We start from the raw sequence: 14,055 nt of genomic DNA on the forward strand, positions 1-14,055 counted from the left end.
GACGAAGCCGGCTCTCCTTTACGCTCCGCCTTTCTAAACCACGCGAACTGGAAGATATCACCCGGGAGGCCTCATGGCGTCTGAGTCCGGGGCGGCGGAGCTGGGCCGTTGGCTAGAGACTGCCCTGAAGAACCGGAGAGGCGCTAATGTCGTGTTCGACATCCTGGGCGTGCTGCAGGTGCCGGGCCTGAGGGTGGGGTGACGTGGAGTGGGGCGCGTTTGTGGGGGCGGGGCACAGGAAACCGCCTCAGGTCTGTGGGAGGGGGTGACCCAGTCCTAGTAACGCGAAAAGCTCCCAGAATGTAATTCCGAAAATATGGAGTGTCCTAGAAATCTTAGTGCAGGGTCAAGCCATCGAAATCTGCTAAAACCTTATATCATTTAAATGAATTTTAAGCTGTTCATAGTTTACAGAAACTACTTAAGTTTTAAGCTATTTAAAAATAAAAAAACCCGTCTTAGACCCTGTTCTAATTATCAGTTCCGAGGCAGAACCCCGGTAAAAGTTAGGAAGTAGAGGTTAAGGGAGTTGCCCACACTTGAACCCACGACTTTCTGGTCTCCAGGCCAGGCTCTCCATCTACTGAGCCATCCAGGTGCTCCCAGTTTTAAGCTATTGATAGTTTCAGTGATTTAAATAAATGTTAAAAGTATTGATAGTTTCCATAAATCACTTAAATTTTAATCTACTGATAGCTTCAGAAACTTCATTTTTAAGCTGTTGATAAGTGAATCACTTGTACAAGTTTTAAGTTATTGATAGTTTAAGGAAGTTTTAAACTGTTGATTGTTTAAATGACTTAATTACATTTAAAGCTCTCAGCAGCTTAAAACACACTTAGACTTTTGGAGGCACCTTGTCTAATCAGAAGTAATTGTTGAAGAAGGTGGGAGAAATGTCCAAAGAGACTATTGTGGATGCATAGGTACTCACTACTCATGTTAGAGTTTCAGGAGACCATTTGGTTCATTCTTTGTATTTATGCTTTGTCTTCTGATTTGAATCGATCAAGACAGTTTTATTTTATTTTTAACCCTTACCTTCTGCCTCATCATTTTGAGGCAGAAGGTAAGGGTTTAAAAATTCTAAGGCAGAAGTACAAAGGGTTAGGTAATGGGGGTTAAGTGACTTGCCCAGGTGCAGAGCTAGCCAGTGTCTGAGGCCAGATTGAATCCAGGACCTCTTGTCACCAAGCCTTGCTCTCTATTCAGAGCCAACTAGCTGTCTAGTCCAGTGATTCACTGTGGAGTGAGCAGCAGAACTATTAGTTGACATCTATTCTAGGACCCTCACAAAGTCGAACCCATCTTTGTTGGATTAGAACCTCTTCATGACCTTTTGTACAGTGTCTCCTAGCAATGGGATGCTTCTTGAGGCCATTCCTGAGTAGCTAGGTGCCCATTACCCAGATCCTTAGAACAGTCTCTGAAACTAACTTGGGCAAGAAAAATGACTCAATATATTTTTTCCTTTTTTAATTTCTTGGTCTGGTGCATTTTTTAGATCTCTTTGTTGGTGTTGTAGGAGGAGACCACTGTTATATTTTTTCCTGCTATTCTGCCATCTTGGCCCTTCCTCAATTTAAGATTTTAAAGATATGTTTATAGAAGGTGAAAACAAATGTAGGTAATGGGAGTGAATCTAGAAGCTAGCTTAGTTCCATGGAAATATTGTCAACAGTATTAGAGTTAAGAGTGACCTTTTTGGGCCAAATTACCAAGCTAGTAGATGAGGGCGGTCCTTTGGATGTGATTTCCCTAATATTAGTAAAGCTCAAACAATTCTTATGGGGAAGATGGAGAAAGATAGATGGGATGATGCTAAAAATAGCAGGATTCATTATAAAATCAGATGGCTGTCTTAGGGAGTAGTTGCTAATGGTTCAGTGTCAATAGGTCTTCAAGACTATTTTAGGTTGGCTTGTTTTGGTCCTGGGGTTGTTAAGATATTTGTCAGTAACTAGTTTAGGGACATAGGTTGGTTATCTGCCCTGGGATTATCTCCAGTTTATTTTGTATATACAGTATCTTATTTCTCCTAGTTGTTTACATATTTTCTCCTGTACTTCACTCATGGCAGCAATTGTTCTGTATGCCTGTTGCTTAAGTGCCTGGGACACACTAAGACATTAATGCTTATTCATTGACTTGACTAGAGGATATACTTATCAAATTTGTAGATGACACAAACTGGAGGAATAGCTAACTGAATGACATCCAGGATCTGAAAGCATCTTGACAAGTTAACATCTGGCTGAATTCAATAAGATGAAATTCAGTAGTGATAAATGTAAAGTCTGACATTTGGGTGCAAAATAATCAGCTTTGTGAGTACGAGACAGGCAAGGCATGAATAGACAGAAACTAACTGGGGCAGAGACAGTTTTTTTAGAAGCCACGAGCCTTTCTAAAGGCAACCAAGATTGCATTCACTTTCTGGGCTGCCCCATCTCATCTGCTAACTCGTAAAGAACTGGTGGTCCACTAAAGCTTCTAAGTCAGTCACAGGTTTGAGGCTTATCAGTTACCCTTAACCTCCATCTGCTGAGACAGTTTTACTGAGGTGGGGCTGCTGTACGTGTTACAGCATCTTAGGGCAACAGGTGAGAATTGGACATCAAGGGTGGATGAGTAGCCCTGAAAAGGGCTTGGCAAGCCCTCTCACCATAGATGCTAGTCCTGCCTAAACACCTCATATAGCCCAGAGGTGGTATAGAGTTCTAATCAAGTTTAAAAAAAAAATCAAATCTTGGGTTGTTTTTTTTAAAACCCTTTCCTTCCATCTTATAATCAATACTGTGTATTGATTCCAAGCCAGAAGAGTGGTAAGGGCTAGGCAATGGGGGTCAAGCGACTTGCCCAAGGTCACACAGCTGGGAAGTATCTGAGGTCAGATTTGAATCCAGGACCTCCCATCTCTAGGCTTGGCTCTCAATTCACTGAGCTACCCAGCTGCCCCCCAAATCTAGGGGTTTTAGTGGATTGTAAGTACAATATGAATCATAAGTGTAACATAACAGTTAAATAGGCTAATTGAATCATAGATTTCACTGAGAAGTATAGTGTTTAAAATGCAGAAAGTGATGGTCCCTCAGTGCTCTGTCCTGGTCAAACAACCTCTAGAATGTTTTCATAAGGCCACATGGTTAGAGCTGGAGGGGAACCTTGGTGGCCATGAATCAAACTCCTTTTTATATAGTTGAGGAAAGTGAGGTGACTTTCCCAAGATCACAAGTAGGAAATGGTAGAGATGGGATTTGAACCCAGTTCCTTTGACCCCAAATCTAGCATACTCTCCCTTACTTCTCTTCTAGTCCTTCATTTCTGGATATTTGCATTCTCAATCTGTTGTTCTTTTTTTTTTATTTTGCAAGGCTTGCTAGTGCAGATTCCTATTTTTCTATTCTGCCCAGTATTTTTGCCATAAAGGACACAAATTCAGCTCTCAAAACTCTAGTTTCTTTTGAACTACTCAGGAACAGCATGTTGTGGTTTCATGTTCTATAGGATTCTGTCTCCTCAAGTACTACATCATTTTACCTTGTTTTTTAGTGTTTATTCATAGATGCCTGAGCTCATTCACTAGGTTTGTTGTTATTATTTTTCCAAGGTCTGAGTTTTCTTCCCAAAATCTTTTGTAATTTCAGTCTTCTTTCCCTCTTATTTTTCCCTAATCCTCCATTCCTGACTCCCTCCCCTCTGATTATGATTTCCTTGGGGGCTGGATCTCAAAGTTTCTCAGCCTCCTCCCACTTTGGGCAGTTCATGGTTGACCAGCCCAAAAGGCTCCTGGGCAGTCAGAGCTGGCCCCAGCTGGATGCAGTGCCCTCTCCTCAGGCTTAGTGGAGTGTTCCCTCCACCCCCACACATGCATAGCATCCCATCCTGGTGTCTAGTCTTCTTCCTGTTTCTTAGCTCTTTGCCATTGCCATGGCTCTGGAAGTTCAAAGCTTTGCAGTGCTGGTGGTAAGGGGTTGTTTGCTTCCATACTGATGGTACAGGGTTATGACTCCTGGGAGGTTTTTGCTCTTGAAGTGCTGTGGCTGCTTGGCTGTTTCTTGTGGCCAGGCTGGATTTCCATAGCCTGGAGTGGGGGTGGTGGAGAGTCTGGGGCAGGTATCTCCACAGTATTGGAAGAAGGAGGGAGGACCAGAGTGTGAAGGTGGGTGTTATCGGAAGCCTATGTTCTGTCCTTGGGCCAGTTTTGGCAGCTAAGTGGGAAGAGGGGAAGGTACTTATTAATGAGCTCAGGGTCAGTGAGCATCAGTGCATGGGTTTTTAGGGATTTTTTTTTAACCTTCATTTGGATTTTAGATGTCCTAGAGTATGGAATGGTCTCCTTGGAGTAAAGCAGTGAAGGATTTATTACTGAATCCTCTCATCCCTCCTGTTCCCACCCTCAGGCTGATCAGGAAGATGACATTCTCAATGCTATTCACACCTGTAGCCGACTCTTTGGGGCCCTGCTGGAACGAGGGGAGCTCTTTGTGGGTCATCTGCCTGAAGAGGAGGCAACGATGGCAGGTGAGGATGCCTTCTCCTAGGTAGATGATCCCTCTGCCCACCAAAGTACCAACTATACCTGAGTGTATAGTCCTTCAGCTTGGCTTCCAGTTGTCCATGTGAGTGGAAGATACAATAATGCCTGCTGCCTAGCTAGTGCCTTACTTCTACTTTCTTTTAGGAAGGATGTTGAAAAGTTGGAGATGGTCCAGGGGAGGGTGGGGAGACCCGGACAGTAAAAGGACTTGAGATGGTGCCTTAGGACAATCCTTTAAAAGAATGGGGGCTCTTTAGCCTAGAGAAGAGAACATTTAGGGGGTTGGTAACTCTTCTGATACTGAGAGATCTATGTTGCAGGCTTGTAGTCAGGAAGACTTAGGTTCAGTTCTTGTCTTTGACATGAGCCAGGTAACTCTGGATGAGACTCTTCCCTTCTCTTGGCCTCATATTCTTCTGAGTGGGGATAATACTGATTGTAGAGCCTGGCTTACTGGCATTTGGGAGCCATAACACATAAATATGTGTGGTGTGTGTGTGTGTTTATTTATGGGCATTCACAGGGGGTCCAACTAGACAGTGTTAATTCCAGTTTGGACCCTTCTTGATGGTACCTGTGATTCTTTGATGGCTCCATAACAGTTTAAGGGTTTTCCTTATAGCAGCTCTGTGATTATTATCCCCATTTTACAGCAGGTGAGACTTAAGTGCCACAAAGGTTAAGTGACTGGCTTAGAATTACAGGTTTAAATAAGTAGCCCAGTCAGGACAGGTTTCCTGACTTCCAAGTCTAGTGTTATTGTTTTTTAAAGAAAATTTATATACTGTGTAATAATATATAATCTTTTCCCTAAGTGACTTCAGAATACAATTTATGTTATTTTTTGAGAGAGAGTGAGGTCATTTATCATCCTATAAAAGATCTACAAAGTGGATAATCTTGGTTTGATTGTAGCTTTTGGGCCTAGAATGAGAACTAGCTCTAATATTGTCTTCAGGTTAATACAAGGAAAGCTTCTGAGATGATCTCCCAGTTTCTTGTGAGGTTTTGCTCTGGTGTGGCTGGAGTAATTTTTTAGACTCTTTGCTCAAGAGCATGAACTGCTCCGTGTCGGGGATTGTGGAGTACATCTCAATAGGGGTTGTTAGAGAAAGAGATTCTACATCAGAAATAATACTTCTCCCCAGGGTCTGGAGGTGCCCTACGGAAGTATAAGGTATGGATGAGACACCGGTATAACAGCTGCTGCAACCGTCTAGCAGAACTCTTGGGCCATCGTTCTTTCAAGATCAAGGTGAGTTTGGCAAATTCTTTGGTTCCACCATTAGCCTCTAACTTCATATTCTTCTTCTCACATCCTACTTGTCACTAGGATACCATGAGCTAAATCCCAAAGCTTTACAGTGCTTGGAGGGCAAAATGGGAGTGCGGAAGAGTAGATCAGGAAGAAGATGGGGACTTGGGTCACTTCCCACTCTTGCCTCATTGGGTTCAGAACGTTTTTTACCATTGCCCTGGAATGTAGCGTTTTGTTTCCCGCTGGACTCTCCACTGCTCTCTCCAGACTTGGAGGATGATTTCTAGAGATTGATTTTTAAGGCTCATTTGTGAAAACATGGCATTTTATGTGACTGTTTGCAGGTCACTCCTGGAGTCTTGCCCAAGCAAGAAGAAACAGGCTAGGCCCCCAAGCAGTAGGCCTTATTCCTGAGCTGAGAGTGGGGAGTTGCAGGGTCAGTGGGCTGGCTTCTGGTCGCTTCCCAATTCCTGGCCCTCTTGTTGCTGTGGGTTCCATGTGCTCACCTCTTTCTTCTCTTTCCTCCCGACTTAGGAACTGGCCCTTTGCACACTCATGAAGTTTGTGCAGTTAGAGGGGGCACACCCGCTGGAGAAGTCCAAATGGGATGGCAACTATTTGTTCCCTCGAGGCCTCCTCTTGGTATGGTGCTTGTGGGGGCTGGATCTCATACTCCGAAGGCCAATGAGGCTGGCTTAGTGTTTTATTATTTATGCTGTGGAATCAAGCATTGGGGCAGATAATCCATTTGCTTGGTTTTGTAGAACACTATGCATGTCGATGTAGTCTTCATTTCACAATTGTTTCTAGTGTTGCATGCTAGGTACTTTCTCCTTGTGGTCTGGTTCAGCCTCATTCCATTTGCATTCTTTAAACATATACCAGCTGATGGGGAACTGGGGGCGGGGGGGGGGGGGGAATGATTTAATGAGTTCAGATCCCTTTCTTCCTTTATCAGATATATGCACACATTGTAGATCAAAACAGGCAGCCCCCTGAAATTGCTTTTATCTCTGCCAATGAGATTGAGAGATTGAAATGCTTCCCTTTATCATTTCACCCTGTAAAGGGACCCAGGGAGGGGTTGCCTTTGTCCCTTCCCCAAGTGTAAACACAATAAAGTCAGCCTTCCCCCAACTCCTCAAAGTAAATCTCCCAGCAGGATGGCACAGAAAGAGGCAGGAATGATTTGCTGTTGTTGGTTGGGACCTCTCAGAGGGTGAGCCGATCACTCATTCCACGTCCTTTCTTGACTCCTAGTATGTGGTGGAAGGCCTAATTCCAACGGAGGCTGATTCATCTCTGCTGATCTCCCGGTTCCAGGAATACCTGGAACACGATGATATTCGTTACCATACGATGCAGGCCACTGTGGATCTGGTGGCCAGGGTCACAGACACACACCAGCAGGTGATGGATGGTCAGGGTCGCTGAGTGTCATGAATATGGTGTAGGGGGCCTCTGGCTATGGTTTCACTATGTTCAAATCTTTATCTGATTTAGTCTGCTTTTCTTTAGGGTTATAGCCTGGTTTCTTTTCGGGCCCTGACTGCTATGTACATAACTGCATTTAAGTGACATTGGGTCATGGCTGAGAGGTAGATCCGAAATGATTGAAATCCAGCTGTTGTAAAGTATCATTGCAGAAGAGCTGGCATTTAGGAGGCCATGAGCAAAGATGTGTATTGGGGCTGAGGGCGCTTGGATGATCAGCACAAAGAAGGGCACTGTTTGGAAGCGAAGGAACACGGAGGGGTCTGGTATTTTTGCCCTAACCAGTTTCTGTCTGGTGACTTTCTCTTTCCTTCAGAGGGTGCCCCCCATGTTCTGGAATAACACCTTCACCCTGATCTCGGCTGTGAGCCTACCCCGCCAGCAGAGTGACATCTCTAATTTTTATGTGAAACACAAAGGTAAGGGTTTTTAGGAAAAGGGAGGAATTTTTACCTTGGGCCTGATTTTAAAAAAAAAAAACACTTTCTATCTTATTAACAACTCGAAGACAGATGGACAAGGGCTAGGCAAATGGGGTTAAGTGATTTGTCCAGAGTCACACAGCCAGAAAAGGTCTGAGGCCATATTTGAACTCAGTGATGAGTCTTCCAGACTCCAGACCTTATACTCTGTCCATTGTGCCACCTAGCTGCCTTGGGCCTGACTTTTGAGTGATCAAGTGGCTTGGTCTTGGTTTTGGGAAGAGGCAGAGAAGAAATGAGCATGAAAGCATTCTGATCTGGCAAGGGCTCTCCATTGATCAGTTTTGATGCCATTGTCATTTGATGTGAGCTCTGTGGCTTCAGAGTCCTGTGTCAGTACCATGCCTAGGTCACGTGGAAGGAGAAAAAGGGCCCGATGGGAACTGAGTTGTGTTGATCTCCCCAGTGGTTTACCCTCAATGACTGCTGCATGCTATAAACTAGAACTTATAGGACAGAGATCCTGATGCTATTCCCCACATCCCCCTCCTTTTTTCCCCCAGAGATGCTGGAGAAGTGGAAGGTCACCCAGCTAAAGGTAAGGTTTGGGAGGGGAGGGACTAGGGGATCCCCCATATAGCATTACTCTGGACTTTCCCTGAAGTAGAGTTTGGGGATGAGACACTAAAGCACCCCCTCTGCCTGCCCTTGTTTTCCAGGAGCACAAGCATGTCTTCGAGAAGATGTGGTTCAGTTTTCTCAAGCACAAGGTAGATGTGAAGCCAGGGTGGGTGAGGGGCTCCTGGCTAAGGTGTGTGTGGGGAAGGGACTTGGTCTGTGGCGTGGGGTTGAAGAGGGCCATCTGATCTTTGTTTTCTGGCTGACTCACTCCATTGGGGAAACTCTGAGGCTTCTAGGAGTGAACGGTACTTCCAATTGCTGAGGCCTGCAGCTGGGCAGGCCCATGAGTGAGGGTTGAGGGGGTGGGCTGGGGATGTGTGTGGGAGCCATCAGGCAGCCTGGACATCGGTGGTGTCCCCCCACAGCTGCCTGTCAGCCTCTACAAGAAAGTGCTTGTGATCATGCACGATTCCATCCTGCCCCACATGAGCCAGCCCAGCCTCATGATTGACTTCCTCACGAGCGCCTACGACATTGGTATGTGGCTGGGGATGGCTGTGGGGGGGAGACTGACTTCATAGGAAGACTGTTTTTGAGGAGTAGGGCAGCATAGTGTTTAAGACCTGCTAGACTTGGAGTCAGGAGGCTAATCCTGCCTTTGACAGCCAATCACCTACCTTCTGCACCTTCACTGTTGTCATCTATAAAATGGAGACAATAGTATAAGTTGCTGCCTTGAAGGGTGTTATGAGAAACAAAGAAGATATCTAGAAGGTGCTTTATGAATCTTAAATATTATAGAAGTATTAGCATTTTTTTATGTTTGTGTTCTGGGAATGGGTTGTCTATCTGGGGACAGATTGTCTGAATGACTGGGTGGATGTTTGGAGAGGTGAGTTTCTGGGGGTTCCTGTGTCTATTTGGGGGGGGGAGTGAGGACTGGGGAGGAGGGGCTTGGGCTCGGGACCTCCATGTCTTGGTTAGAGGCCGATATGGGTCGATGACTTATATCTATCTCTTATAGGTGGTGCCATTAGTCTCCTGGCATTGAATGGTCTCTTTATCCTGATTCATCAGCATAACCTGTGAGTGGGATTGGTGAGGAGAGAACGAACAATAGAGAACATGAGCTTGGCTGGCTGGTGGAGTAGTTGGGGGAATCTTTTTCTTTTGGGTCTGAATTTTGAGCTGCTGTGCCTTATTCTGAGTCTGGCCTTCCCCTTTTTCTCTCTGGTCACAGTTGTTGTGGTTGCTGTCATGTCAGTTGTGTTTGATTCCTCATGATCTTATTTGGGGGTTTTCTTGGCAAAGATGTCAGAATGGTTCTTCTCTAACTTGTAAAGATGAGGAAACCAAGGCAGACAGGGTGAAGTGACTTGTCCAGGGTTACATAGTTAGTAAGTGTCTGAGGCTGGATTTGAACTCCTAAAGATGAATCTTCCTGACTCCAGGCTTGGCATTCTATTCACTGGGTCTCTGGTCCTATTTACCATGTCATTATCCATGACTGTGTCCCCTTTTCTGCTCTTCTGGGAGGTGTTTGAGCATTGAAAGAGTGTGTAGTAGACTCTCAGAAGGGGGATAGATCCAGTTGCAAGGGGACCAAAACCAGGCTTTGCTGGTCGCTTGTGTAGGAGCTTGCTGAGTATCTGTTCTTCTTTCCACCATAGTGAGTATCCTGAATTCTATCGGAAGCTCTACAGCCTTTTGGATCCATCTGTTTTCCATGTGAAGTACCGAGCTCGCTTTTTCCACCTGGCAGACCTGTTTTTGTCTTCCTCGTGAGTATATGTCCCAGGAACATCAGAGCACAAGAAATGCCTTTTGGGGTTGGCCCTGACCAGGAAATTGGGCTTAAATGACTTGCCCAGGGTCACACAGCCAGGAGGTATCTAAGTTCAAATTTGAACCCAGGATCTCCTGTCTCTAGTCCTGGCTCTCTGGCTACTGAGCCACCTTGCTGCCCCCTAGTGTCCCTTTCTGCTGAACATGCTTGAGCTTGTTATGTGAGAGTCTGGCATCCTCTTCTCAAACCCTGAATGTCACTTTGCCTGCCAAGTCTGGGGAGCTGTGCTGACCATTCGATGGCAGAGACCCAGAAGGGAGTGAGTGGACTGGTGCTGATTCAGTCTTGAGGACAAGAGAGCAGGGACAGAGAGGGGCAGGGGACCTGCTGGTGTCATCCCAGAGCCATCACAAGGAGCTTCATGCTTTTGTTTCCCCTTGTATATGTGATGTGTCTTTTACAACATTATATTCATGACAGCATTGTTATAATCAGTATCGGATTATTTACAGTCTTGGGGATGATAAAAGGGAGGAAGACGGAGAGAATTTAGATCGCAAAGTGTTAGAAAATAATCGTTACAAATTGTTTCTACATGTAATTTTAAAAAAATAGAAAGAAAAAAAGAGCTTCATGCTGCTGTGGAAAAGAAGGCAATTCTTTGGGCCTAAAGCAAGATGTTACAATGAGGAGATGGATCTGTGCTAGTCTTGCACCCTGCACCTTATCTCCCTTTTCTAGGGGCCATCTGGGACCATGAAACAACCATGCCAGCTGGCTTGTGTGAGGATTAAACTTGAGATTCTTTGGAGGAGAAACATGTCAGAGATGGAAGGGGGTTAATGTTTGCATTTTACAAGTGGAAAAAACTGAGGTACACAGAGTTTAATTTGTCTAAGCAAATGGCTAGGGAGATACAGAACTGGAGCTTGAACCCAAGGCGCCTCAGGGCTAGCAGTCCCACATAGGCGGGGTCCTGAGTATTTTTGACAGGACAGCAAAAAACCAACATCAGCAGACATGAACCAACAAGACACAGGGAGAGAGAAAGAAGGTAGGAAGAGCCTATACAGCCCTGTCTCATTTTCAATACCCATAGCTTTAATTATTTACTATGGAACATTTATAGATGGTTCAGTGGATAGAGTGCTGGGCCTGGAGTTGGGAGAACTTTGGCTTCAAATCTGGCCCCAGACACTTCCTAGCTGTGTGACCCTGGGCAAGTCACTTGACCCAGTTGCCTGCCCCTTACTGCTCTTCTACCTTGGAATAGATACTTAGTATCGATTCCCTCCCCTCCCCCTCACTTTTTCTTTTTTACTTTCTTTTTAAAAGATGTTTTATTTTCCCAATTACATGTAATGATATTTTCCTACATATATTTTCCAAAATTATAAGATCCAAGTTGTCTGTCTCACCTACTTTCCTCCCCCTTCCTGGAGATGGTACTTACTTAGTATCAGTTCTAAGACAGAAGGTAAGGGTTTTAAAAAAACCCACAAGAAACTTATTCATATGGTGAAAATTTTGAAAATGTTGAAAAATAATAAATCAAATCTTACATTAAATGAACTAAAATGAGTTTTGTAGTGAATGCATTTGTTACATATTTTGCTATTGGTTTCTGCCTTATAGGCCTTTAGTGTGTCAGGTTTTCCTAGTGCATAGTATTTCTTTTCTCATTGGAATGGGCCTCCTAGAGTTCTGTAGGCCAGGGGCTGCAGACAGCTTTTCCCAAAGTGGCCCTAACTGCATTTTTCTGGACAGGCACTTACCTGCATACTTGGTGGCTGCTTTTGCCAAGCGCCTCTGCCGCCTGTCCCTGACTGCCCCTCCTGAGGCGCTGCTCATGGTCATTCCCTTCATCTGTAATTTGCTCCGAAGACACCCTGCCTGCAAGGCCCTGATCCACCGCCCCAGTGAGGAGGCCAACGGTGAGAAGGGTTAGGGGTGGCTTTGATTTGATGATCAAGAGAGATGCTGGTTCTGGGCTTTGGCCTCAAGCACAGACTGAGACCGTCTTCCTTCCCATAGCTGAGTTAGATATGTTGGGCTCAAGCCCAGTGGGATTCTTCCTCCTCCCAGGGTACCCCAGACAGCTACTATATTTCCCAGGACAAAGAGATCCTTATACTACAGTTTGGGGGAGATCAGAAGTGAGGGTAGGCTGTTTTCCTGCAGTCAGGAAAGGCAGGGACTGGCTTATGGGGAAGAAAACCTCCAAGCTTCAGATTTGCTTTGATTGGAAGCTGTTCTACCATGACCTTTCCCCAAGTAAAGGCAAGAGGGAAGAAGGAATAGATGCTTCTTCTTGGAGGAGAATTGGAAGGTCCTTTTGATTCTTGTGTGTGGGTCCAGGCCCCTTTTCCTCTTTCCAAACTCCCTCAGGCCAGCCAGCACTCTCCCAGCTCTCTTTGCATGGTTTGATGCCAGGATCCCTGAGTCAGGAGACAGGAGGTTCTAGTCTTGGCTTTACTGTTAACTTCTCTTTGGCTGCTGGTAAATCATGGTTCTTTCTGGGCCTTGGGTCTGTGGTCCTTTGGAATGAAAGTTTCTGTGATCCCTGATTTTTTTTTTGTCCCCAGGTCTGACCACTGACCCCTATGACATGGAGGAAGAAGATCCAGCCAAAAGTCATGCCTTGGAGAGTTGCCTGTGGGAGCTGAAGGTGAGTGGGCTCAAACTTCTCCATCTGAAGATGGCTTCCTTGGACCCCAGCCAGAAAGAGCTGAAGGGAGGCACCAAACCCCCCTCTCTGCTAATGCCAGGGCCTACCCCAGGGGAAAAGCGTGGTAAAGGCTTCTTAGCCGAAGTCAGAGATGAATGGGGAGGAGGTGAGCTGGCTGAAGTTCTGATTGAAGGATGTGAACCACTAATGAGGTTCTAATCTGATCTTTTGCAGAGCCTTCAGAGACATTATCACCCGGAGGTAGCCAAAGCGGCCATGGCCATCAACCAGGCCTTGTCCCCTCATGAAGTCAGCATTGCCCAGCTGCTGGAGCTCTCCCCTTATGAGGTGAGTGCAGAGACTGGGGACGGGAGGCTCATGGCCCTACCTTTGCTGTGGGTCCTGGAGGGAAGTAATTTGGAGACTAAGGCTAAGCTTCTGGACAGGGGAGGCTGTGAGTGTCTGCTGAGAGTGGAGGGGTGGGAAGCCCAGCACAGCTTCTGGTGACCAGAGCTGTCAGCTGTCACACAGCCTTTGGCATCTGTTATACTCACTTTAGACGGACCCTCTTATTCCTCCAAGCCCTTGGAAGGTTCTTTTGATTCTTGATTCAGTGCCCTGACTGGCATTACTACAACTTCTTCATAATCACTCTCTTCTCCAGATATTTGAGAAAGATTTTAAGAAGGAGGAATCTGGCCCAGTGCCCCTGGAGTTCATACAGCCACAGGGGCTGCTTGGCCGGAGAGGTGACCTCTGCGTAGAACACTTTGCCCTGGACTGACAACTTCCTTTAACGCCTTAACCCCCTGGTTTGGGATTAAATATTTTTTTACAGAATGGCTTGGCTTGTCTTTTTTTTTTATGGGGAGTGTGCAGCTTTGGGATAGGGTGTTGGAGTGCTCTTGTCAAGGCTTAGAAGAACCTGGGTTACTCTTCCCTGGAGAAAATGAGATTTCCCTCTAACACATGGGACTGACCACAGAATGCCCATGTGCTGTGCGAAAGGGTATTTTTTCCAAGACTGAAAATAACTTTATAGAAAATCATAGCCAGCCATTTGGCTTCAGGCATTTCCTAGCTGGGTGACCCTGGGCAAGTCTGCCTCCTTTGGTCTGCCTCAGTTTCCTCCTCTATAAAGAGGAGATAATAATAGCACCCACCTCCTACAGTTTTGTGAGAATCAAATTGTTGATTGGTTATTTTTGATAATTGTAAAGCTCTTTGCACAGTGCCTGGCACATAATAGGCACTATAGAAATGCTT

General features: G+C 45.5%; 1 protein-coding gene across 1 annotated transcript; it reads left to right on the forward strand.

Annotated features, from left to right (window-relative positions):
• Window positions 1–45: 45 nt before the first annotated feature.
• On the forward strand, window positions 46–13,629 carry NOC4L (nucleolar complex associated 4 homolog). Its single transcript, XM_056821943.1, has 15 exons — window positions 46–178; window positions 4,404–4,524; window positions 5,689–5,795; window positions 6,333–6,440; window positions 7,059–7,208; window positions 7,609–7,711; window positions 8,278–8,312; window positions 8,434–8,484; window positions 8,761–8,872; window positions 9,360–9,420; window positions 10,006–10,116; window positions 11,889–12,055; window positions 12,707–12,789; window positions 13,024–13,137; window positions 13,454–13,629. The coding sequence occupies exons 1-15, from the start codon at window positions 74–76 to the stop codon at window positions 13,571–13,573; spliced, it is 1,548 nt and encodes a 515-aa protein (XP_056677921.1). The 5' UTR covers window positions 46–73; the 3' UTR covers window positions 13,574–13,629.
• Window positions 13,630–14,055: the final 426 nt, after the last annotated feature.

The sequence above is a fragment of the Monodelphis domestica genome, chromosome 3 (assembly GCF_027887165.1).
Source record: "Monodelphis domestica isolate mMonDom1 chromosome 3, mMonDom1.pri, whole genome shotgun sequence".
NCBI lineage: Eukaryota > Metazoa > Chordata > Mammalia > Didelphimorphia > Didelphidae > Monodelphis > Monodelphis domestica.